General features: G+C 39.2%; 1 protein-coding gene and 1 long non-coding RNA gene across 6 annotated transcripts in view; one reads left to right on the top strand and one right to left on the bottom strand.

Moving 5' to 3' along the window:
* Positions 1 to 3,319: 3,319 nt before the first annotated feature.
* On the bottom strand, positions 3,320 to 15,896 carry NABP1 (nucleic acid binding protein 1). 5 transcript variants are annotated; one of them, XR_007454323.1, is made up of 7 exons: positions 15,206 to 15,812; positions 14,767 to 14,905; positions 12,087 to 12,158; positions 10,347 to 10,422; positions 9,820 to 9,886; positions 8,127 to 8,581; positions 3,320 to 6,212 (listed from the first exon to the last, which is right to left on the bottom strand). XR_007454323.1 is itself a non-coding variant. In XM_049615248.1 (6 exons), exons 3-6 carry the CDS (start codon positions 12,146 to 12,148, stop codon positions 8,412 to 8,414), a joined length of 375 nt encoding a protein of 124 aa, XP_049471205.1. In that variant the 5' UTR covers positions 12,149 to 12,158; positions 14,767 to 14,905; positions 15,820 to 15,896; the 3' UTR covers positions 3,320 to 8,411. The 5 variants fall into 5 exon arrangements, 4 of the variants coding, with proteins under 4 accessions (XP_049471205.1, XP_049471204.1, XP_049471201.1 ...); XM_049615248.1 differs by lacking the exon at positions 15,206 to 15,812 and adding an exon at positions 15,820 to 15,896 and having other exon boundaries at positions 3,320 to 8,581; XM_049615247.1 differs by having other exon boundaries at positions 3,320 to 8,581; positions 15,697 to 15,812.
* Positions 15,897 to 15,999: 103 nt separating this feature from the next.
* Positions 16,000 to 26,756, top strand: part of LOC125911367 (uncharacterized) — a 41,882-nt gene continuing 31,125 nt past the window's right edge. The window contains exons 1-2 of the long non-coding RNA XR_007454324.1: positions 16,000 to 16,217; positions 17,746 to 17,839. This is a non-coding gene — a long non-coding RNA (uncharacterized LOC125911367). The remainder of the gene's footprint in view (positions 16,218 to 17,745; positions 17,840 to 26,756) is intronic.

Genomic DNA, 26,756 nt, shown 5'->3' on the forward strand with positions numbered 1-26,756 from the left:
ATGCAAATGTAGTCAAATTAATCTTTAATGTTTCCAGACTTTGAGCCATTGTTAGAAAAGTTTTCTCCATCCTCAAATAATTCACCCATGGTCTTCTAATATTTGTATGGGGGGGGTGCTATTCAATTATCCCATTTTCCCTATCGAGATACCACCTATATTGTAGACTAAATTTCTTTAATTGGGTCTGTATTCAGTTGATGTATAAAGTATGACTAAGCCAAAAATAAATAAAGTATGACTAATCCTAGGTAAACATGTGAATTAGTCAAATTCTGTATTTCTATTCTCCATCTTCCCCTTCGCTATAGCTGAATCTGCACTCCCTTTTAAAATCAAACTCCACCTCCTGTCCAGCACTGTCCGGTGAGTGAGCAGCAGTCTCCAAGCTTCCACATCGATTGAGTAGTTAAAAGTATAGGCTTCGTTGTGTGGGTCTTTGTCAATTTCTGGTAGTGTGATATGAAATTACTCAATCCTTCTAAATCATAGTCTCTATTGGTAACATGAAAATAGCAAAACCTCCCCCACACGTTCATTTAATTGAGATAATCTAGGTGACTCACTACCATTGTACTGGCTCATAGTAAGTACTTAATAAATTACAGGTAGCCAATTAAAGCGGAGGAGAGGACCCTTAAGCACTAAGTGACAAAAAAAAAAAAAGTATCTAAGATTGGAAAATATGGAGCTTAATGCAGAAATAGCTTTGTTGGCAGTGATTAATATATGTCATTGGTGGGTACACTTGCATGAGCACATGAATAAGCTGGGAAAAAACACACAATTATATGTTTCATTCAGGAATGCTTTTCTATAGACTGAATAGTAGGGTCTTTGCTTGGCAAGGAATTTATACAACTTTGAGTATGCCAACACTGAAACGTTAACTATGAAAAGAAAGGGCAAAACCCTAAGGGGCAGAAGGCACTTTCGGACAACTCATATCTTAAGAAAATTAGAGTTTTTAGAATCAAAATCTGAATAGTTGAACACCTGACCTGAAAACACTGAAGTTCCAGTGTATCCCTTCTACTCCTGGCATTCAGTGTACCTTCTACACCTGCCACTTCTTATCATGTCCTGCCAGAGGCTCCCATCTCAACTAGAACTGCTCAGGTCAAAGTGGTATACCCCAGGTAGCCAACTCCTTCCAGCCACAGTCCTAGGACTGAAAGGCATCCTGCCCAGCTGGTCTTCATTCCAGTAGTTTCCGTCTGAAGAGTCTAGGATGCCAAGTATAAATCTCGAGGCCAAAAAAAAAAAAAAAAAAAAGATAGTAAGGGCAGAGCTGGAGCTAAATTGAAATAAGGGAACAGGGTAAAAAATACCAAGGTCTTGGGATTACATTTTTGAGATGTGTGAGAGGCTGGGTTTGGCAGTACTCTGACATGGTTGGAGTTCTTTAACTCAGTGAGGAAATCTAGAGCCGACCTTGGCACATATGAATTAAGCAACAATGGCTTTTTAAATATCAGAAGAGTGAACTGCCCCTGGGCCATGGGAAGAGGGGTTAATTTAGGAAAGTGCTTGAGAAAAGTTTCTGCAGTGATGGCAACATTCTGTGTCTTGATAGGGGCTTGAGTTACATAGGCATGGGCATTCATTAAAACTCACAAATGTATACCTAAGATGTGTGCATTTCTTTGTATGTAAATTTTACACTAAAAACTGCAAAATATTGAACTCTAGTGAATATTCATGATGTCTGCTTGAAATGTATTAAAAATGGATAAATGAATGCTATGGATGTGATAAAACCAGTCTCAGATATTAATGATAAAATCTAAGTGGTGAGGGGTGCTTGGGTGGCTCATTCCGGGGAGTGTCCAACTTTGGATCAAGTCATGATCTCACAGTTCCTGGGTTCGAACCCTGCATCAAGCTCTGTGCAGACAGCTCAGAGCCTGGAAGCCTGCTTCAGATTCTGTGTCTCCCTCTCTCTGTTCCTCCCCTGCTCACACTCTGTCTCTGTCTCTGTCTCTCAAAAATAAAGATTAGGGGTACCTGGTGGCTCAGTCGGTTAAGCATCTGACTTGGGCTCAGGTCATGACTTTGCGGTCCCTGAGTTCGAGTCTCCACATCAGGCTCTGTGCGGACAACCCAGAGCCTGAACCCTGCTTCGGATTCTGTGTCTCCCTCTCTCTCTCTGCCCCTCCCCCACCTGCACTCTATCTCAAAAGTAAGTATTTTTAAAAAAATTTGTTCAAATAATTTTTTAATTTTAGTGGTGAATGTACAAATGTTTGCTCTATAACTTGTTCAACATCACTGTATATTTGAAATTTTTCATAATAAAATGCTGGGAAGTTACCCAATGCTTTATCAGAAGCAAACAAACACTCTGCCCTCTGGGTGCACAGCAATTCTGAGGACTGTCACTGGGAATATGGAATTCCTTCCAGTGTACCCTCTGCCTTCCCCTTGGCCGTTGACCTCCTCTGTGGCACACACTCTGGCCCGCATGTCCTCCCTCTCCCTCTGCCGTTTCATAACCACGCCCTCACCCTCCGGGCAAAGGTGAAGGAAAAAACAGCACAAGGTACCCAGCTATTGAGCAGATCTTTGTGAAGACTCAACCCTACAGTGCTGTCACGGTAAACTGCCAGCATACATACTACATACTTTTCTGTGCCCAGAGAAGGCTGCAAAAGCTTGACTATGTGTGTCTCACTCACTCACTCACACACACACACACACAGCCTAATTGCGATAACTAATATAAATTGCTTAGTATTTCAGACATAAAATTATAGAAAAGATTGTCTTCTGACAGCATGAAGAAAATGATGAGTATTTGCCTTATTTCCACTGCTCATGGAGAAAGAGCTTGACATTTTTTGAGCCCCAGATATGGTTGCGATGTTTTTGCATCCATTGGCTCACACAGCCCCATTATCCTCATTTTATAACAAAGCTCATGGTCATGGAGCCAGTACATAGATCTAGGACTCAAAAACCAGGATCTCCTCAGCTCAAAACTTTTTCACCATAGCACATCGTCACTGACATTTAAAATAGGTTATGTCCTGCAAAGCTAACATAACTACAAGAACAACAGTAGTCATGGGGCCAGGACTTTACAAAGAAAGGTACTTTCATATTCTACTTCGCCTGTTTTTACCAAAACACCACCCACCAAAGGGTATTTTTAACAGTTTACACTAGTCAATATATAGTTTGTAAATATATGATTTTTACATTCTGCTGACAAATAACAGAAAATCTGGCAAACTTTTCTGTATTTTCTATGGCTTTGGGGGGCAGTTTGGGGTTTAAGAAACCTGATTAACTGAAAGGAATTTACTCTTGATGTCAGTGTTGCTAGTTCATACGTTAAAATTAAACAGTCCAACTAATCCCTAGTGATCTTCTGTATCATGCTCAGACCATCTGACAAAAATTCTTATCCAATGGAATGGAACCTTTTCCCCACGTGTTAAGCCAGATCCCTAAACTACAGAAACTATAATCACCCAGTAGATGGCACTAGTTGTGCGGACTACTCTTTTTATTCCTTTTCTATCCTTAGTCCCAGGACCTAGGTCAGAGATCTTACTCTATTAGGGTTGTATCTGAAACAAGACTAGCCCCACATAGCAACCAAGTAATGCCTTGCATGTTACTTGTGGAAAATATTTAGCTGCCCTTGTACAGAACAAGACTGCCATCCTGTAAGTAGTGGGATCTACTGGGCATTTTTAGGAATGTTTACCATGCCTCAACCACCCTACTTTTCACTTTGGCCAGCCTCACTCCACATAATCAAGTAGGGGGCTGAGGAATGCTCTGGGAGATAAGAGGAAGGTAGAAGATACTGTAAACATGTACTTTGCTGAGATAAGCAATAATAAAATCTACTTGTAAAAAATTCAACAGAAACCTAGGGTGAAAAAGCTTTTTACTTTTAGGCCCAAATGAAGCTAGGTGACTCCATTATAAATAATCTGATCTTAGTATGGACATAATTTGAATAGTTCTATTTGAACCTAATTCAAAACTCAACAATGCTCACATCTAGAGGCCATACTCAAACCCTACTCTGCTTGGGACTACCCTACTTTACCCATCAATTCTGTGCTTTGGAGACATATGCTTCTAAGTACAATTTTCCCATGTTTTACAAACCAGAATTTTGGTATATTCTAGCTTCACAATAATAAATGAAACTAAGGATGTATGGAGATATGCATGTGCCATTTCAAAGCAAAGTTATTTCTGTATTGGGGGAAATGTCAAGGGCAAGACACAAAAATCTTCAGGGTCATTATCTCAAGAGCTGCTCTACCAGACCTACACTTACAAAGTCCCCTTCTGGTCCAGCAGGGAACCAATTCCTAGTCCTAACAAGTTCCTGGGGAAAATCTACAACTGGCTTATAAACCATTGCTTCAGTTTTACTCAACATACAGTCAACATATGGACAAGACACTGAACTAACTCTACGTCCAAAAGATTTTGCTGGAGTAAAACAAAATTTTTTGGCTGAAAATGGTAAAGAACCGGTTTCTAAAGCCAGGCCAACTCCTTACGTTGAGGTTGTCAGTAAGCACACGTGATAGTGAGGACTGTGGGGTCTATTCGCAGTTCAATAGCTAGTCTCCAAGCTTTGGATTGGCGTGGTCCTAAAACTTGGGGAGTCACACTGCAGTTGTGGGTTACCTACCGAGGCCTCTCAAAAGGCTGAAGTGTCTACCAAAGTTGTTAAAATGCTCATTTTACTGCATCATACCAGTTACCTCATACTGGTAAACAGCCCTTAAAAACATCTTTGGGTTGAATGTTCTTAGTGTGAAAAGTACTAAATAAATGGCTTATTAGGAACAGTCGGACTTGGTTTTCTCCAGTCTGTTTCTTACTTTGTGATCTGTGCTTTGAGAAACATCATTAGACACTTTCAGCTCAGAAACCTGGAGTAATCTGGTCACAATATTTGAACAAAAGTCTGGTGTGTGCCTAATAAAACAAACTTCCAGGAATTGGGAGAAAAGTTGAATACACCTGGAAAGCAAAATGTTTTTCCTAAGCTTCTCCCTGAGGACCTAACAACATACCATTCATGGCAGTGCTGTTTTCCAAAGGTCACAATCAGATTTCCTCAGAAGCATACCTTAACTGTTAATCATTAGGACTTCTTTGCGAAACGTGGGAGTGTTTTAATTACCCTGACATTTAATCATTGGCCGAAACCTGGTTTCCACCACAGCCAAGAACATCTGCTTTTACCCGTCATACAACCAACCCCTACCAGAGAACTGTCACCCTCTTTTCTATCAGAAACGTAAAGACTCATCAGATAGGAAAGGGGGGCAAGTGCTCCATGTTGATACATACTGCCTTTTCCATGGTTTTCAAGGTTTGTTGTCTCTAGACCCTTTCAAATACATTAGAGAAAAGGGTCTTAAGAGTCACAGCAGCCTAAATTTGCTTGGAGCAAACAGTAATCACTTTCTAACAGAAAAGGGAAGTCATTCCAGTAACTGAAACTCCAGATCTATATAAACTTAAAACTGCCATTGTGTCTTCACACTGATGTAGAACAGTCAATCTGTACCTCTGAGAAAACTTTTCAGGACTAGTTAACCAGCTACCTCTACTCTAAAGATTCTTTTTTACTAACCTCCCATCTGTTTGTTTTCAGCATCATCCCTTTGGCATAATATTACTCAACCCAGCAAATTAAACATTCTTTCAAAATGTTAAATGATCAAAATATGAGTGGCGAGTACTCAGTGCTACAAATACTCAGGGCATCAAATTAAACTGTCCTCAAAGCTAAAGCAGATTCCTAAAACTACAGGAACAAAGCAAGAGCTGGTAATAAAAAAGGAAATCCTGTGTAAATGCCTAGGGGAAAGCACACTGCACCCTTCACTATTACCCATCATCTTCTGGCCTTACAAACTTCTGGATCGTAGTAACAACCCAATACTGGCCCAGAGAGGAGGGGCCAGCTGGCCGATGACACTTCAAACCTCTTCAGAACTGTTCTGCCAAAATGAAATGGGACCCAATCCTAGCAGCGTGTATTGCTATACTAAATGATTTTTGTTTTCGGTAGGTGTTTAAACATTTAAAAATTCACAGGTGAAAGCACCAGGAAAGAGGAAGGTAGAAAACTTTCTTCCTCTTCTTGATGAGTACCGTCCAAGCAGACTGGTAGGGCAAATATTCATTATGGATTGTAATTCACTTGGGTTTTGAAGGCTTCCCTTAAGAAAAAAGAGATTTGTTAATAAATGATAAAGAACACAGAACAACAAGATTAAATTACTGAGGCAAATGTCAGTTACAAAATGAAAAGCTTCGATCTTTCTCTATTTAATATCCATGTTAAAGGGTAACAGTATTTCCACACCTAACGCTGCATTTTTTTCTATTCTTGAGGTATGATTAGAGGACAAACAGTTGACTGCCTATTGTAGCCAGAAATGATTCTGATCACTTACATGGAAAATCCTCCATAACTCTATAAAGGGATGATATTACTTACTTGTTTTTTCAAGTTGTGGAACTTAAGGCTCACAGGTTTTAAGTGTCATAATTTGCCTACCATCATAGGTGAGGAGACAACAGGGCTGGGATTGGAAGCCCAGCAATGAGCTCAACCTGAGAGTTTACTTTTCAGAAACTCCAAAATTCTTCCTTTTAAAATCATCTTTAACACTATATTCTCCCATAAAGAGCTTACAGTATTATCGCTCCTACCGCTACTTAGATTTTAAAAACGGTTTTTTTTAGTATTTTAGTATTTTTTTTACTTCAAGCGTTTGTAATTTTGTGAACATCTTAGGTAAATATTAGTCACAAAGCCAAATTAGCTACAATCATGAGTAGATTAAGGAAAAACTTCTAGCATACATAAACCCCAGTTACTGAAGTACTATGAACCATAAATAAGTTCCTTGAGATTAGTCATCATCCACCTCTAACACTCTCCACAGTGCCTAATATGCAGCGTGTAATGAAATCGTTAGATACGCTGAATTAGGGTACGTGAATATTCTGGCGCCAACTTTTATACTCAAAGGCTATGGAGTTCTTAATAAAACAGAGTCTACTTATTTTGTGACTTAGGTAGGGGAAAAAAGACAGTGACAAATACAGAGCTAAGCAGTCGCCAGGCTGAAGCAACCATTACAACTACGGTAAAATGTGCTGGCTCTCCATTGTAAATCATTCAAAGAGCAAAAATAAGGTAGGTCTGTTAACATTAATGCACGTTTTATTCAAGAGATAGTACTGAAGAACTGAATTCTAACAACAGAAAAATTTACCAGTTATCCACTCTACAGTAAAAAGTGGAACTGGGGACCACTTAAAACACATAAATAAATTCTACCTTTACATTTCTGAATAAAGCTGTATTCACTTGAGAGAGAGAGAGCCATTTAACTTTTGCTGATAAGGCTTTGTGAATTGTGTTCAGAAACTCTGACAACACACACATACATACACTCTTCAAAGAAGGCAAGTCCCTAGGATTTTCACTCCAGGATGAGTTTCTGTAAGTACTTAGGACTCTCTGACTTAAGACTGCATATTTCTACACGAATTCAATTTGAATTGCCTTCATTCTAATGTCTATCCACCACAATTTTTAATAATTAAATCAACATTTATTATGACTTTATAACTCCCTCAAATTACATGTTAATATTTGACATGGTAGTTTCAAAAAATAAATATTCAAGGCCTCAAGTTTTAAATTTTCCTTCAGTGTAATGCGCAAAGTAGATAACAAATATTAATAGGACTACCCTAAAATAAATGCAGCTTTCTTATAAAAATTACTTGTTATAATACAGTTCCCATTCTATTCTGTAATTCTGACAAAGAATATATTTTTTGGTAATAAAACAAGAGTTTAGAATGGTTCAGTCCTTGGAAAACCTTAATGGCAGTCACTCAGTGAAGACATCAATCATTCCTAGAGTCCCAACTCAAAAATTGCTATTAGCATTGACTGAGTTTTTGTGTTTTTTTTAGTGGTTATTGCTTCAGTTGGCAATACCTGAATTTAAGACAAAAGAACATCTCCCACTAAGCCTTATTTTAAATATTACAAAATGTATACAGAAGATAGACTCATAGAGGCTATGATGCTGATGTCTTAAGTAACTCACCCACGAAATGGGTGCAGGCTTTTTAGAGGATAACCATAGATCTTCTGGCTCTAAAAATAAATGCCCCTACTTTTCAGAGTGTTCCCATTCTTCAAATTCTTCAACAGGAGACTTGAGCAGCTTAACAGTTTTGCTATAAAAACAAACCACTCTTGTTACCAAACCAAAAACAGAAAAGGAAACCGATAAAGGACATAGTTTTCACAGTTAACGATAAATAAAAGTGCAGTAAGTGTTCAAGTAGGGCATGTAGTTTAAAAACTACATGTGAGTATTTGGCATAGGTCATCTTTTAAAGGCTCTCCGAGGGTCCCTGCCATTACTTATTGTGGTCACGACTGTTTGATTATTAGCCGTTCCTTGTAGCTGTGGATTTGTAGGTCCCCGGCCATTGCTTCTACCAGCATATGAAAATTGGCATCCCCTTGATTCCGGGCCAGTTTGAACCCCATTTCCTAAAAGAGAATATAAAAGTTCATCATCATTTTCAGACACTGACCTAGATCTACAGAAGTACACCTATCTGAAGTCCTAACACACACTATTAATGCTAACAAGTAGTATTAGAGAAAACAAAGGCCTTTATTGTTAAACTACTGGAAAAAACTCAAAGTGGGCTCTAGGTTTTTCCAGATGTATGATTACTGTAAATACATTCACTTGATGCTGATCAGCAGGGAGACAGAAATAGATGATTGGGCAATAGAATGAAAAATTAGTAGAGTACAAAAGCAAAGGTAATACACTGCCTACATTGTAAGGGAAAAAGAAAAAAAAAACAAAGGGGAAAATGGTGTATGAACACTGGCATTAGGTTCAAACACGGTTAATAATACTTCAAAAGAACAGCGTAATTCTAACTTTGCAAAGAAAAGACAGCAAGGTTTCCCACAATGTGATGATCACCAGCTGTGCCAAAACACGCAGCCCCAGGTCAAATAAAACTTCAGCCACCCTAACAAACTCCAATCCCAAAGACTTTTCCTCAGTTATTTAAGAATAAAAACTTCAAAAGACCTTTAACACAGCTGTAAGCACCATTAACATGACATTTGAGAGTATTTGAGGTCTTTGTAAAGGCGATTCTTTTAAAGAGGCAGCTATCAGCATGTGAAAAATTAAGGTCGAGCTATTAGTCTAAAGAAAAAAGGCTTTTGGTGTGCCAAAACGACCAGTAATTCTGCATCTATTAAATAACCACTAGATCACAGAAATTTTGTTTAAAAAAAAAAAAAAAATCGATGGAAAAACATCTTATGCATCACCAAAACAGATTTCTTGTTATTAGCCACTGTTTAAATATAGAATGTGCTCTGGAGGTGGGTGGGGGGATGGGCGGAATAGAGGGGATTAGGAGCACACTATCTTCATGAGCACTGAGCACACATGGAATTGCTGAATCACTACACTGTACACCTGAAACTAACGTAACACTGTATGTTAACTACACTGGAATTTAAATTACACAAATAAATATGTGTGTAGAAACATTTTTAAAAAATGTGCTCAATAAATTAGCTGAAGAAGGTATCTGCTATCTAGACAATCAGTTATTTAGGAATTCCCTGTTAACCAGCACTTCCCTTTTAGTGCTAATCTGCGCCTAAAGACAATTTTCTTCTAAACCTTTCACAGGATACAGTCTCTTAATTCTTAACATCTGATCACAAATACGAAAAAAAAAAAATCTTACCCACTGGTCCAAATGTACCTGTACCCATATTATTATTCATGGAATTATTCTTCTGTTCATTTTGTGCCTAAAAAATATGTTTTTAATTTAACCAGTTGAAAATCTATTAAAAAATTATTATAATAACATGTTGTATCCACTCTTTAATTGTTAAAGCTTTTTGGTTTTGTTTTGTTTTTTTTTTTTTTAATAAATTTTTTTAAAGATCTACCCAAGTCCATTCAATGTTAACATTCAGGAATATTTCCCAAATCTTTCATAGCTCCTGTTACATCTTACTGTATTTTCCTGACATTACTCCCTACTCCTCAAAGTACTAAATGGCATATATATTTAATACACGATACTAAAGATACATATACAGACTCACAAAACATAGAGAATAAAAATACTTTAAGAAGATTTTTTTTTCAACTGTCTTCATTATACCCTGGGTACGACAAGGTTGGACACCTAGTCACAGAATTAGAGTACCCAGTCGAAATTAGCCTAACCATAAAAATAGACTATACGTGTGGATTAATTACCCCTCTGCTCTGTTGTCCTCGATAATCTGGGTTGGGTTCACTGAAATTTGGCACTTCTGAATAAACCATACAAAATCTGAAAGAAAATAAAGCACAAAGTTAAATGACTTCTAAAATAATCAACCTTTCTTCATAGAACATGCATAACTGATAGGAAAGAAGAATTTAGGTGTCAAATGAATTAACCAAAAAGCAACATGCTAACTACTTATACAACAAAAACTTCCAAAATGCTATTTTGTTCCATAAAACCAAGTAGTTGAAAATATCCAACTGCCTACATGTATAAAACATTCTATTTTTTATTTTAATTCTGTACTGCAAAAAATAAATCATGTCAAAGATCAAAGACACAGAAACACATCTTTGTGCTGTTTTTCCATATAGGCTGATGCCACTGAACCATGTTTAGGGTTCCAGAGTGGTTTTTCCAGCAGTGGTGATGGATTTGCACTGATCCATTCACACACTCTCATCCAGTCCCTCTTTTGACCAATCACTGTGAATCTGCAAAGATAATCATTCACGGTTAAGAGTGGAATGTGCAGGTATGAATAAAGACAAGTGGCTATAAAGACAAGTTTATCCCAATGCTTCTTGTAGGTCGACTATGGCATATATTAACATTACACATAAGCATTTACTTAGCTCCTCACCCCATAAATAAGAAGTTAAAATCAATTTTGGCAAATCCTAGACTGACCTTGTCAGTCACTAAGAACCGATTGACCTCCAGTGGTTCTTCACTTAAGTGACCTCTATTATTATAAATATTTCTGTACACATGAAGGTCAGGACAAGATCCTAAATCCGTTGATAATAACGATGCTAAGAGCTTTCAATAACATGTTGCTCTAATACTATTCTAAAAACAAACATAAGTGAATTCTAATTTTTCTCCTAGCAAAAGCAAAATGTTGTTTCTGATCTTTAAAAGCCAGCAACATTGCTTTATCTTTTCCAAACAAAGAATCTTATCCCTGTAGTGTGGAAGAGTATCTCCCCCACAACCCTTTTTTCAGTGCCACGTGTGGCTTCTCTTTAAAAATATCCTCCAATGTGATGGGCATTAAGTAGATATCTAAGCATTAACCAAACAGAATGGACTAATGATCTGGCTCATTGCTAACACAATACTTTATGAATACATCCCAAATGTCTAGGCTGAATTACCTTTACACCCCTAGAGAGGATGGTTCCTCCAAGTCAGGGTGGAGATTACGAGGGTAGTAGTGTATGGAAGCTCGCATTGTGGCTGCCTGTACGGTACCTAGACTGTGGATAAATACAGGACTTCAATTGTCATCGCTGTAAGTCCTTTTATCACGAGTACAATTCACCCATAAATGAAAAGAGATAAATTTATGGCCTGAAACCTAGCTTCTTACCTAGCTTATTTGGCAATTCCCTAGAAGACAGAACTTATTTCAAATGGCACTGTGACACCTGAAAGCTGCACATTCCCAAAGCCTACAGAAATGGCCCCAGTGGAGCTCGTCTCAAGTGCAACTGGATTCTCTTTGCTGGGGAAAATGGACATTCTCAACCACACGAAACAGAATAGATGGCTATTAAACTGGTACATACGTGTAAAGTGGTTTCTACAGTCTGCTGTTGAAGGCATTCAGTATACCAGTCAAGAAAAGCCAAGAGAAATTTATTACGGTTAATACCTACCAGTTACTCTGTAGATATTTTATGCAATTTATTCAATTATAGGAAATGCATTTTAATACTTACTCCCCAATTTTTTGAAGTTCTCCACCCCTTCCAGTATAAAGTGTCAAACACCCTTTCCACATGGAGGCATACCTAGACAAAAAAGAAACATCAGTTCTATAGAAACACGTGTACGTCCTTCTACTTAAGTAAAACTTTATCCTTTGGTTTTTTTTGCATTAGGGTTAGGTGGAGATCAAACTCTGTGTTTACGGTAATAAATCAAATACAATTCATCTCATTTTGATTGTTACTTACAAAGGAATACAACGAAAAACAACTGCCAAATTCTGACATAATTGTCTTACCTATAACTACCCTTAGAGAGTTGAAAGTCTTTTTTGCAAGGTAATAAGCATTGTTCTACTCCAAAGATCACATCTTTAGCCAATTAACAAAAGAACTTTCAACTGTAGAGATTTAAGCAGAAATTATTTTTCAATCACAGAATTTATAAAAATCAACACCAAGTGTTTACTTTTACACTCATTTACTTGGTCTACTCAGAAATTAATAGAATAGTTTTTCCTCTGCCTCCTTAAAACACATAGGGTAGATAAGCTACCGAAAATTTAGTAAAATTTAATCAAGGACCTTAAAAAAAACAAAACCCAATCTCTCACCTATCTGCCTTTCCAAATCTGCAATTTTTAGCATCAGCTTGGCTGAACAGATTATTTATTCTGATCAACTTTGAATGCACACAGCATCATTAAATATTCCTACACACAAATCTAACAGAAATGTAAATTAAACATTATAAAATCAGTCCAAGGTTTGGTTTTCAGTTGTTCTCCATACAACTACAATGGTAACCTTATGACTTAGAAGGGTGAATTATAACTAAATGTTGTTTAAGTATAGTGACGGTTCCTCTTTTAATATAGGTTAATAAATACTTACTAGTTCCATACTATATATTCCTCTTTAGTAAGGACGTATTTATTACAGACTCCAGCACACTCACACTATACAAAAAGTGACTTGGAAGAGACAGTGCACTAATATTTCACCTTGGTAGCGTAAAAGTTAATGCGTATTGAGAAAAAATTGGAAGTTACTACAAGTAAACATTTAACTGGCACTTGTGTTTCGGGAATGAGATCAACATTAGCAGGGTGTCCTGATAAACCTATGAATATTCAAATTACCATTATTTAGATGTACGCCTTTCCTCGAAAACTACTTTTCTTAGATACAACCTGAATTTAAGGGCCTTATAATAAACAGGCCAGACTCCGCTGGATATGTTATTTTAGTAAGTAAAGTATAAATATTTCCGTTTTACAGAAGATGAAGTTAAAGAAGTGTATTAGCCTCAAGGTCACACTGTAGTTAGGAAACAGTGGAGTTTCTTTAGTTTTGAATTTTCCTTTAAATTATATTCCTTGCAATTCCTGTATAAATACTATACAGATACTGAATTTAGTTTTTCCACAAATTTTTTGAGGGCCACATCTATGTGTTTTCCGTGACTACAAAATATGAAATATCTGAAATGGGATGCTGTTTACACTGTATAAGATACTTTTAATCACTGGATGAGAAATACTTTGGCAGCCAAAAAAACTTTAATTATGCTAATCCTCACCACACCCTCACAGGCAGGAATTCTTTTGTGTAAGCTACAGATATGGAAATTTAAAAGACACGATTAGTGTCCTAATGAGTCACTGTATGAGAATAAAATGTCTACGTTCTGACTCTCACTTCCTTCTTTGATGATACTCTGCCTCACTTCCTGAAGATGTTGTAAGGCCTGGAAGATATTATCAAAGGGCTCTAACCTCCTCCATTCAGGGTGATCCAACCCTTCTCTGAGACTCTATTTACTTTGCCAACATCAATCTCCGCCCACTTTTCTTATAGTTGTGACAAATAAATTCTAATTCTACTGACCACAGAACTTCCAAAATCCATTTCAAGACCCTTTTCTGACCTTATACCTTCCTAATTTAAATACCTGGTAAATTTTTAGAGGCAGAATAATTGCCAATCAAAAAACAGACAAAAAAAGGTGTGCTAAATTATTTTTGAAGGCCAATCAGCCAACTGAATCTTTTGGATGGAGGTAGCAGAGACCTCTTTCTGCCAAACATTTCCTGCATATCATTCTGGTTTTTGTACTATGCTGACCTTACAGCAATAGGCACAGGAAATTACTCTCCAGAATGTGCCTTCCAGATACTGTCAACTTCCCCTCTTAATATTTACATCCGAGTACAAATTTGACACACCACAAAAACTGCTAAATTGTTCAACTACAATCTTATGTCCTCACTGTCTAAATAAAATATAGGCAGGATTTCAAAAGTCACTAAAAAGGGGGAAAGGTTGGAAAAGAGCTGACAACTGTATTCAATAATTTGTGGGGGGAGAAAAGTATTGACTATATTAATTTTATCAATCTACTAAAAATACTCAATAATCCCCGAAGAGTATTTAAAAATCTACTTAACCTGTAAACTGAGCGGGGAGTGGGTTAGATTCCCTGGTGAAACTGAACACTTTTACTGGCGAGGGTATTACATCCCAACGCTGTCCACTATCTAAAGTTAACATCCAAGGGGCTCAAAACTGCTTGGAGGCCCACAGAAAAGAATGGAACTCCAGAACTTGCCAAGATCCCCCATCAGGCAATGATTCGGCAGACTGCTATTTTGGAAGCATTCTCCCTCCTCCCCATTTTGTGCACACCTACCCTCTGGTCAACCGAATAATATCCCCTGGCTGTATAAGACCTCCGATTTCATCCCACACGGAAATAGTGATGCTGCCCGTTTTATCTGCTACTTTGCATGATCTCACTTCATGGCCGTCTTTGGTTTTGGTCACGCGTCCTGTGAAGATTTAAAAATCACAAGGGGGGAAGGGGTGTATTAGATGAGGACTTCCAGAAAGGATCTAACTCCTCCTCCGGGATCAAAACGCAGTGGAAAGGTGGGAAGAGGGCGAGTCCCGGGTTTTCGCTGCAGGTTGGATCCGAGCCCCGGCGGGGGCCACCAGGGCCACGTGGATGGGGGGAGGGGAGGGGGAACGGAGGAGAGGAGGAGGGGAGCCCCCGGCTAGCAGCGGCGGCGCCCTTCCCTCTTGCCCCAGAACGCAAGGGGGCGGAGGGGTGGGCTGCAGACCCCACTTACCTATCTCCAGGACAATAAAGACGACATTTAAGTTTTTCAGTCCGGGCTTAATATCTTTTATAAAAAGAGGTGGGTCGCTGACCCCATTCATATTGAGGCAGGTGCGGCTACGGCTGCGGAGACGCGTGTGGGCAGGGAGTGGGACAAAGCTTCCCACCCTCCCGGGCAAGGGCGAGGGCGCAGGGGAGACTCTGGGCGGGGGTGGCGAGAGAACGGGCAGAAAGCGGTTAGTCAGGGATCACGGAAACCAGCCCAGACGGCACTGAGTCCAAAAAAAGGTTAGGAAAAAACCGGGCTCACAAGTTTAAAAAGAAAAAAAAGATGAACTAGTCCACACGCAAACCCCGCTCCCAACGGGGCGACAGGAAGGCAAGCGTGCGAACCGCCTCCTTTGGGTAAAAAGGCAAAAAAAAAAAGGCAGCGAGGGGACGTCTCTGCCCTGAGTCCCCCTCACAGTCACAGCACACACAAACACACACACACACACACACCACACGCGGGCGCGCGCCCAGTCTGTTCCAGGCTTCGAGAAGAGACAGACTGTGACAGCGAACCCGGAGCGGAGAACTAGCAACCGCGCACTCAGCGTCCCAAACAGCGACTGCCGAACGCACCCGCGCGCAGGCTGGACCCCAACCCCGGCCGCCACGCCCCTTATGACGTCACGTAGCGTCGGCACGCCCGTCGCCCGGCCCTCCGGGCTCGTAGGAAGAGAAGCGAGGGGTCCGGAACCGTCCGGCGTCGTCCGCGCAGCCTCCCTCTTTCCTCCCAGGCTGTCAGCCTGGGCCCCGCCCTCTCAGCCTTCCAATAGGCTCTCGGCCCCGCCCCGCCCGTTCCTGCTTCCGCCATCGCTGCGCCGCGTCCGCTTTGCCCTGCAATTTTCCCAGTGCCGGTTTCTAGTGCTTGCTGTCCAACTTCAGGGTATTTTTGCTCTCGCTCAGAGTTCAGACCTCCGCCCCGGCCATTTAGTCCCGTGGTCACAAGGAGCAGTTGCTGTGTTAGGACCCAGTGGGTACGTTAAAAAAAAAAAAGTGTGCAGTTGAGTCCAGGTTTAGGCCCGGGTAACTAGTTGGGTGGAAGGAAAAAAAAAACAAAATAGGCAGGGATGGGTCTTTAGCTACAATGCTGGAATTTTAGTACCAAAAGGGAACTGAAGATTAATTCGACCGCCTCTTTTTAAGCATATGTAAATTGAGGTCCGGAAGGGTGAGATATTTTGTTGAAAGTCACCCAGCAACTTGTGAGCAAGCAAGACTTGAACACCAATCATCTGACCTGGTCTTGGCACCTTGGCACTGTAATAGTAGGCAGATAAGTAGTTAAATTCCTTTGCAAGTTTCTTTTCCTTCCCCTTCCCCTCTTACATGTCACCCCTTTGTCACTTTGCTTTTCTTCTCTATGCTTTTTTTTTTTTAATGGACTTATTTTTAGGGAAGTTTTAGGTTCACAGCAAAATTTAAAGGAGAGTATAGAGATTTCACATATATCTCCTACTCCCATGCATGCTTGTCCTCTCCCATTTTCATGTTCCCCAGTGGAGTGGTACATTTGTGATAGTTGATGAACCTACATTAACCCATCACTATCCCCCAAAGTTTATAGTTAACCTTAGGGCCCACTCTTGGTGTTTGATGTTTTATGGGTTTGGACAAATGTGTGATAACTTGTAGTCACCATGACAGCATCATACGGTGTAGTTTCACTGCCCTCAGAATCTGTGTGCCACTTACTCATCCCTCCCTCTCCCCCAGCAACCACTGATCTTTTTACTGTCTCCCCAGTCTTGGCTTTTCCGGAATGTCATCTGGTTGGCAACATATAGTGCGTGACCCTTTCAGATTGGCTTCTTTCACTTAGTAACGTGCATTTAAGTTTCCTCTGTGCCTTTTCATGTCCTATCAAGTTATGCATTTGTTTTTATACATCCAAAAAATCCTGTAACAGCAGTTAGAAACCCTGAGAAATTATAACCTGGAAAAAAAATGAATAAAGTTTTCTTTACCTCTTTGCCCCACATAGTGGAGAGGCATGTGCTTTAGAAACAAACCTGGGCTCCAACTCCTTAACTGTGTGACCTTTGGGAAAATTGATTAAGCTTTCTAGTCATAATTTAAAATCTGAAAGATGAAGCTGGCCTCAGGGAATTACGTAGGATCACAAATAGTCTAACCAGTGCCTAGTAAATAGTAGATACTCAATACTATTTCCCCCACTTATTTTTTATTATTAAAGAAGAGAAGGGGCGCCTGAGTGGCCCAGTCAGTTAAACATCCCACTTTTGCACAGGTCATAATCTCACAGGTTTGTGAGTTCAAGTCCCACATCAGGCTCTCTGCTGTCCCTGCAGAACTGGCTTCAGATCCTCAGTCTCCCTCTCTCTCTACCCCTCCGCAAGCACACACAACGTGCACTCACCTGCTATCTCAAAAATAAACATGAAAAAAATAATAAGAGAAGAACAAGAGTAGCTTAAACTGTGATTGCTTAATCCTTCCATCAATCCTATGTGGTGACTGCTAACTTTTATCCCCAATTTACAGATGATGAAACTCACCAGAGACCACATAGCTAGAGAATGGCCAGACTCAGTTTTGAATCTAAGCAATCTTGACTCCAGAGCCCTCCAGCTTAAAGGTAATTTTTAGACTTAAATTACAGCGGTAGAATTAAACATTTTAGTAGTACGATGCATCTGTAGGGCTTTAAAGAATCATCTCCTTAACTATTTGTGATGGTGACAGAAATGTTGAGAAGAGTCAGAATTTGCAGGGCAGAAGCCTTAATTTTTCCTTGATTCTTACTTAATATTTTTAGATCAACTCCCACTTCCCAAACATCTGCGAGGAAGTGGCATAGATATATTACAGCCCGAGAAGAGTTTCAGAATGATCAGATTAATAGGAGAAACAAGACATTCTTAAGGAAGCAGAAGCTCCCATCACATGGACAAATAAGGCCAGGAGAGCCAAAGACACGGGTGTAATGCTAGAAAGTGGTGTGAAATAATCTCATAGGTATGATTTCAACATCAAATAAAACAAATGATGAAACATGTAATGGCAGAACCACATCCATCCTCAGGGCTCCCAAAGACTACCATCACTTCAGGTCAGAAGCTCTGATTCCACCAAGATTAATCTAGCGGGACTTGATGCTTCATTTAGATTTTACTCAAAGGTATGTTCTTCAACACAGGCAAAAACGTTCTCACAGAAGTAATATTTAAATCAGACCTTTTTTTTTTTTTTTTTTTTTTTAAAAAAAAAAAAAGGTGGACACGATCTTTCAAAGCTTAACAATAGATAGGAAACCAATTAAGAATGTTGGGCACCGTGTAGCCGAGAGTTTGGACAAAGCAAATTAGCCACTCCTTGCAGCCTCAGTCATTTGTGCCCAGAAAGGGGATTAAGTAGAGCTGCTCAGACTAATTTTATTGACACTGATAAAGAGGAACCAGTTAGGAAACCAAGCCCCACAAAAGCAGAAGCTGATGCTCCTCAGCCCAGCCCCGCCCTTACCCCACTGGAGAGAACTCAGCCCAAACATGTACTTCCTTCCCTGACTAACTCAGCTGTTCTCAGAAAGGAAGTGGCAACCAAGTGCTTTCTCATTCGCTAAAATTAAAGACATCTGAGAAACAAGATGGTGTGGTCAGTGCTGGAACTCTTCAATCCAGACCAGTTGGTTTCAACGAACCCCAATCACTCCTCAAGAGTGGTGGTTAACAAAAAGAGAAAGGGGCTGTCTTGAAAAACAACAGTTGCCATGCAGATAATCTTTCCTAATGTACAATTCAATGAAATAAACAAAGATCCTTTGTCACTGAGGACGAGTCAGTTAGGTCATAATGATTATACCGCTGATTCTTTACTGCTTTCACAAGATTACTTCATGATTTTCCTTTTAAGACTATTGTTCCTCAGGCCCTCCTCATTTGCAGAGACCAAACATAAACATATGAGATAGTGAGAGGCTAATGGCCAGAACCTCAAGACCACCATTCCGTGTAAAGAAGATATTGTTTAGTGAGATCCAGTACAATACAGAAGGATATCCATCAGAATCCTGTACATAAGGTTCTGGTTATCTGGGTCCTCACTGATAAAGGTTTTCCTGTAAATTTTGCCACCGCCCACACCCATGCTCACTAACGTGTTTTGCTTTCTGGGATCACAAAAATCATTTTCACTTTCGTTGCATTATGCATCCATTCAAAACTATTACAACATCAAAATAGCTGGCCAAGGAAAATAGCTGACCAGTAGTGTTTGAAATTAGACATCTTCTGTGGTGAAACTAACAAAAAATTAACAAGAACTACAGTGTTCTCATATTACAGAGGTAATCTGCTTTGCAATATAATTGGCAAGATCAGCAAGAAATGGTCTTTTCTTACTCTTCTTAAAAAGATTTAACCAAAAGACTCATAAGTAATGTTTAGTTATATTTTCAATATGTAATGTTAACACACTGAGCATTTGCTATGTGCCAGGCATTTTATACTTATAAGCACTTTATACTTATTAATATATTATTTAATAATTAATATACAAGAAGTTAATAATATATTTAATAATACATAGGAAGTCATTTTATAGTAACTTATGGAGCTACGATTTAAAACTGTTCCATGAAATAGCTTTATCTGTAAAACAGGTTATCTGCCCTTAAAAGTGCATTTCTTTGGTTATCTAAGTGGGTAATTGGATTTTTTTTGAAGGCTTTGTAGTTCATAGTGATAAGTGAAATTACACATTATTTAATCCCTAATGTCTGATTGCAGTGGGGGCAGTGAAGTCCCCTTGTGAGGAATAACTTTGTAGTTCCTCTTGGGAAGAAATGCATCCCTAAGTAGGTTAATTCAACTGAGCTAGATTATCTTTTTAATGATAGCGTGAACAACTTTGGTTTCTGTGTTCTAAAAAGTTTCTTTCAAGTGCACCACACATCTAAATAACCGCCTGAATTTATTGTTTATGCAGCTGAGAAAACAAAATATTACTGGCAACTGAACTCAGAATTCATAAAAAAAATCATTTCTTTATTGGGAGATTTGTCTAACTGGAGTATGTATCATAATCCTCAGACTTAAAGGAACATTGTAGGAAATGCTACAGATCACACATACAAAGAACATGAGAAGGTCTCTGTTGAATCAGAATTCTTTTTCATACTGTGTGTCTAGATGCCTCAAAAAGAGTCACTTGCACTGCTTGCTGGTGTGTTCCCTTTGTCCTATGTTGCCACCGATGGAGGTGCCCATATGACACCCCAAATTCCTGTATTGAAATCTAATCCCCAATGTAACGTGGAATGTGGAGGTAGGGCCCTTGAGAGATGATTAGGTAAGAAGGTAGAGCCCTCATGAATGGGATTGATGCCCTTATAAAAGAGACCCCAGCAAGTTCCTTCAGCCCTTATGCCATTGGGAGGATGCAGCAAAAAGACAGGCAGGCCCTTACCATACACCAAATCTGCCAGTGCCTCCGTCTTTGACTCCCCAGTCTCCAAAGCTGCGTGAAATAAATTTGTTTTTTATAAACCACCCAGTCAATGGTATTCTGTTAAAGCAGCCCCCATAGACTAACACATATGTAAAAATAAATAAACCCGGGGTAATTTTCAAAATCAATTCTCCTGGTTTCAGAATCTCATTCCTTAACATACTCTAGTTGGCCTTACAAGGAGCATGTAACAGGTTCCCCTAACATCCTGCCTGAACGTGTTAGGGTAGAGGGCTTGATGACTCTTCATGGAATGTTTATTCTCTTGGTTTGCCGATAATAAAAATAAATGCCTTTTCTTATTGCAGAACATTATACCATTTAATCTTTTTTCTTTTTTATTTATTTAAGTAATCTCTACACCCAATGTGGGGCTTGAACTCACAACCCCAAGATCAAGAGCTGCATACTCTTCTTATTTTAGAGCATTATATGGGGTGCCTGGGTGGCTCAGTCAGTTGAGCATCCAACTTCAGTACAGGTCATGTTCTCACAGTTCGTGGGCTCAAGCCCCACGTCGGGCTTTGGGCTGACAGCACGGAGCCTGCTTCAGATTCTCTGCCCCTCCCTCGCTCGCACTCTCAAAAATAAGTATTTTTTTTTTTAAAAAATCAACCTATAGAGCATTAAAAAGCTCACGCACATTCTCTCCTTTCACATGCATGCAAGCAGGCACGTATGTCAATAAGTAACCTGGAAAAAACAGCCAATGCTTCCATACACACCCCTAATTAAGAGTATTTTCCATGTGGACATGGAGTGTCTGGGTTGGAAGAATGCTTACATGTAGATAATGTACTCTAACCCCTTCTTTTTGTATATGAAAAAAATACAGGCCCAGAAATGTGAACAAGAGTACCACTACAGCCCCTAATGAATTAATGGATCTCAGTAATAATCATTATCATGACAAGGGGGACATCCAGTCCAAAACAATTAAATCAGGATCTCTAAAGGTGGGGACTCAGGCATCACTGTATGCTAAACCACAGCAGGTAAAAAGAGACTTTTTTCCAAAATATTTTCCTTATTTTCCACATACCTATTAATATTCTGGAACACTATTTCCTTTACTCTAGCTTGAGCAGTCCTGCACTGAGATAAATTTCCAGAAATGAAATTACTGAATGTATAGTGAAGACTTCTGACATGTATTATCAATTGACATTTTAGGAATTTTGAAGGGATTTATACCCCCATTTGCCCTTTGTATATTCATCAAACATAGTTTATTAACTTATTCAACAAACCTTTATTGAACAACTACTATGTGCCAGCACTGGGACTGCATCAGTTAAAAAAAAAAATTAATACAAAAATCTCTTGACTTCATGGAGCTTACATTCTAATGGGAGTAGCAGAAACAATAGACTAAATCAAGTTATATAGTATGTTAGAGGGTGATGAGTGCTAAGTTGGAAAATGAAGCAAGGGAGGGAATTGAGCAGGAATGACTGGGGAGAGTGGGCAGGAAAGGTGACATTTGAGTAAAGATAAAAAGAAGAGGAAGCCATCGAAAAGGCTCAGGCTGCCTGGCTTTTTCCAGGAACAGTAAGCAGGTTGCTGTGACTGAAGCAGAGTGAGCAAGGAGAACGTGTAAAAGATGAGGATGGGAAGGGGGCATATCATATAGGCGGACTTGGACTTTGACCCTGAGACAGGAATCTGTTGGAATGTTTTGAGCAATGACCCATATGCTAATCAGACTTAACAGGATCACTCTGACTATAGAGAAATAAAAGGAGCAAGGGTGGAAGCAGGAAAGACAGTTAAAAGATTATTGTATAAATCCATTTGAGATATGTTGTGGCTTGCACCCAGGATGGAAACAGTGACCTTGGTAAGATGTGATAAGAATTTAGGTCTATTTTGAAGATAGAGCCAACAGGCTTACTCTCTGGTTGTAAGCGGAGTTTGAGAAAATGAGATGCATCAAATATGACTTCCAGACTTTTGGTCTGAGCAACTGGAAAGAAAGCCGTCACTCACCGAAAAGGGGAAGACTACTAAGTGGAACAGTTGGGGGGATGTGGAAGGATCCAGAGGGCCACGTTAGACATGAAAAACTGTGAGAAGGAAGAACACCGCAAGGAGAGCGGTGTCCCGGATGCCAGGTGAACCGAATGTTTCCATGAAGAGGTGGTGATTGTTGTGTCAAATGCAGCTGATAGATGAGGTGAGCTAAAACTGAGGGTTGATCAGCAAAAAGGAAAGTCATGGCTGACCTTGACAAGAGCGGTCACGCTGAAGCTGGTGAAAGCTTGAATGGATCCAGTCGAGAGAGAATGGAAGTCAAGGAATTGGAAATGGTAAAACAAGGATGCCTAACTCTTTTGAGGGGGATTACTGCAGAGCAGAGGGGAGAAAGGGGCCAATAACTTAAGGGGAAAGTGGAACAAAAGAGATTTTTTTTTTTAATATATGAAAAATAATACCATGACTGTGGGCTGAAGAGAATGATTCAGTAGATAGAGGGAATTTCTGGAGACACCTTCTTGTGCTTGAGTAGGTAAGAAGGGGTGGGAGCGAGGGGCCCTGTGAAAGGGTTGATGGGAGCATGGAAGATTCTAGCACTAGGGGAGATGCTAGTGGGCGGAACGTCGTGGTGGTGTGAGCGTATGGAAATCCTCTTCCGGTTGCTACTACTTTCTGAGTGAAATAAGCCAGATCATCCATTTAGAGTGAAGATGGGGAGGAGATGCTGGAAGTTTGAAGTGTGGAAGAGGATATGAAATCATCGTCAGGGAATGTGGGACAGTGAGTGAACTAGGGAAATGTATTACGATTTTACAACAGGACCGATTTCTTACTTGAAGGCAATTCACAGTAAATTTAGAGTTAGACCACCGCACGTAGTTTTGTATTTTTTTCTTCAGACATGTCCATCCGTGAAGGTTTGGGCACAGACTAGACCGAGACCTACTGAATCTCCAGCGTTGGAGTTTTGACAAGTGATAGTAACCCTGTTTTGTTTACAGTACATGTTTTACAGATCTTTCCTGGTTTGTGATTGCCTTTTCCTTCTATCTCAATTTTTTTGTACTACAGTAACTGTTTATTTTCATATGGTCAAATCTGTTATCTTTTCCTATGGTTCCTTCCATTGAGCTTTTACTTGAGGGAGTCCTTCCTCAAGAAGGGATGATATGAACTTTCTTCTATACCTTCCCCAATTTCTTGTGGTCGAATTTTAACTCTTTAATCTATCTGTATGTATGCTGTGATGCAAAGTTCTAATAAAATAGTCTTTAAAAAGTTTCTTCTTCTCCACATTATTAAAGAAACAATTCCTTATCCTTGAGTTTGTGATTTCTTTAAAATATCTTTCTATATTTTATAAGTTCTAGTTCCAGGTTATCATTTCTAAGTTACTAATTCTCAATACTTAAAATGCTTTAACAATTGTATGTTCATAATTCTTCAGGATCAGATAAGGCGAATACCAGCCTCCAGCCTCTCTGTTACAGACATTCTTTAACCATTCTTACTTATTTTTCTAGAAAATTCTGTCATGATTCAAAAACTGACCCCTCTCAGGATTTTTTTGGAATCAAAAGAAGCCTAAATTTTAATTTGGGAAATATCAATTTCTTTCTAATATTTAAGTTCCCAGGGGCGCCTGGGTGCCTCAGTCAGTTAAGCGTCCGACTTTGGCTCAGGTCATGATCTCACAGTTCGTGGGTTTGAGCCCCACATCCGGCTCTGTGCTGATAACTCAGAGCCTGGAGCCTGCTTCAGATTCTGTGTCTCCCTCTCTCTCTATCCCTCCACTGCTCACTCTCTCTCTCTCTCTCTCTCTCTCTCTCAAAAATAAATAAACATTAAGAAAAATGTATAATATTTAAGTTCCTCATTCAGGAATCATGCTCTGATTCTCTATTCTGGTCTTTTAAATTGTACCGGGTTGATTACTCATTCATGTTTTATACACTTCAAATCCCCCTGAGATACAGTTTTACTTTGATTTTGATTTTGCTAGAATGAGTCCTCAAGTAAATTCCCCAGAAAGAAAGGCAGAAGGTAAATTTCTGATACTTTACAAAAAAATTTTTTTTCCTCTTATGCATATGATTTTTTGGGCAGGTATAGGATCTTCAGATTGTAGTTTTTTTCTCTTGATAGTTATCTCTAAGTTCAATGGATAAAATGTTCCTTGAAATACTACTATGACAAGGGAAAAAAATGGAAAACAACCTGTATGTCAAAAAAAAGATTTATGAACAATAAGTTAGTGAATCATTAGTAGGGAAGTCTGAACTATTTTTAAAATGAGGTAAATATATGCACATGATAAAGAAGATTATGTGGGGAAAAAAATGAGGCTGCATAATAATGTGTATATTATGATTAGATTTTTGAAAAATAAAACCCTTCATAGGTATATATTGGTATATCTGTTTTCACATCTATTTATCGGGAAGGACACATCAAACAAATATTAACAAATCACAGTGGGTATTAAAACCAGTGTGTGTGGGAAGAACTTTCACTTTTTACTTTCTGTACTCTAAGTTATTTGAAGTTTTAAAATTAGGCATTATTCTTAACAGGCATATAGTTTTATACAGCCAGTGTACACATTTACTTCACCTTTCTCTGCACCTAAACTGTTGACCACTCCCTCCCACAAACACTGGGCTGGGTGCTTCTTCAAGTATTCCCATGCCATACTATATTGATTTGAATTCTACAACTTTTCACTTTAACTTATAATTGCCTTTTAGTCCGTTTTTTCCAAGTAGACTGAAAAGTCAGGTACTTTCCCTATTTCATCATTTTCTGTTATACCTTATGAAGTAATTGTTCAATAACTCTTTGCTGCAAATGTCAATGATTTGAAAGAGAATGTGTGTTATGTAGTTCTCTGGAAAGTAAAAGAGGCAGTGTTCGGTAGATAGAAAAGAGAAGTGATATAGGCATAGTGGAAAGTCCTGAGGGTGAGCTGGGTTCATTGATTGGTAAGCCAGTCCACCCTGGGAATGGTTCCCTTAACTGCCATCTAAGTAGGTCAAAGGGAACAAGGTGGAGACTTAACTGGAAAAACTACTCAAGAGAACTAAGAAGGTCACTGGCCCTCTCCATTGGGGGAATTCCACACCTAGATAGGAGAGTATTATGTCAGGGTCTTTCTCTGGTAACCTAGCTGTTCACATATCCTCTGTGGGCAGGAGCCGTAGGAGTGGCGTGAAACTTCTGAAGGGGAAGTTGAAAGGCAAATAATCATGGTAAAAGCAAGAGAAAGCTTATTAGGGAAAAGACCAAGCTGTCCCCAAAATGAAACGCCAAAAAGTATATATATATCTACATGCGGAGCTTAAATAACATGGAAGTTCACGTCCTTCTCATGTTACAGTAAGGTGAGCAGTTCAGCTTGGCAGGGAGTCTCTACTCCATAGAGTCACTCCAGGATCCACCCTCCTTCCATTTATTATTGCGTCACTGTTCCCGGAGGTAATCTCTTCATCCCTGTGGTCAAAGTTAGGTTGTGGGCACATTCAGTGCTCCCACCTATGGAAAAGGCAAAGAGGAATTCTAAGGCAAGTGGCTTATCTTTTAAGATCGAGATGACCCAGAAATAACACATTACTTCAGCTTACATCCCATTAGCTAAAACTTAGCCACATAATCATACCCAGTTTTGAAAAGAGGATAAAGACATAGTCTAGCTGAGTAGCCATGTATCTAGTAGCCATCCATCTATTTTTATGGAAGAAGGAAAATATAGGCAGAGAAAAACCAGGAGTTTTTGCCATACAAAGAAATCAAATACTATGCTCATAAGCTGACTGATAAAAGTGGCATTGAAACCCTAGTGGCCATGAAATGCTGGTCTAAGACTACCAGTTTGTGTGCAGTGCAAAAGCTAAGGCCTATGGAAGTAATTTAAAGCTAAATGCATTTAATTTAAAGGATTGTTTTTTTATTATGAGATAACGTCCTTTCTATTTTTTATGTTAAAATGCCTTCGATACAGTGAGAATGGTAGATTGCATGTCTTTTTTTTTTTTTTTTTTAAGTAAAACAACATTGACAATACTACATCAGTA

This window comes from Panthera uncia, assembly GCF_023721935.1.
Source record: "Panthera uncia isolate 11264 chromosome C1 unlocalized genomic scaffold, Puncia_PCG_1.0 HiC_scaffold_3, whole genome shotgun sequence".
In the NCBI taxonomy this organism is placed as follows: Eukaryota; Metazoa; Chordata; class Mammalia; order Carnivora; family Felidae; genus Panthera; species Panthera uncia.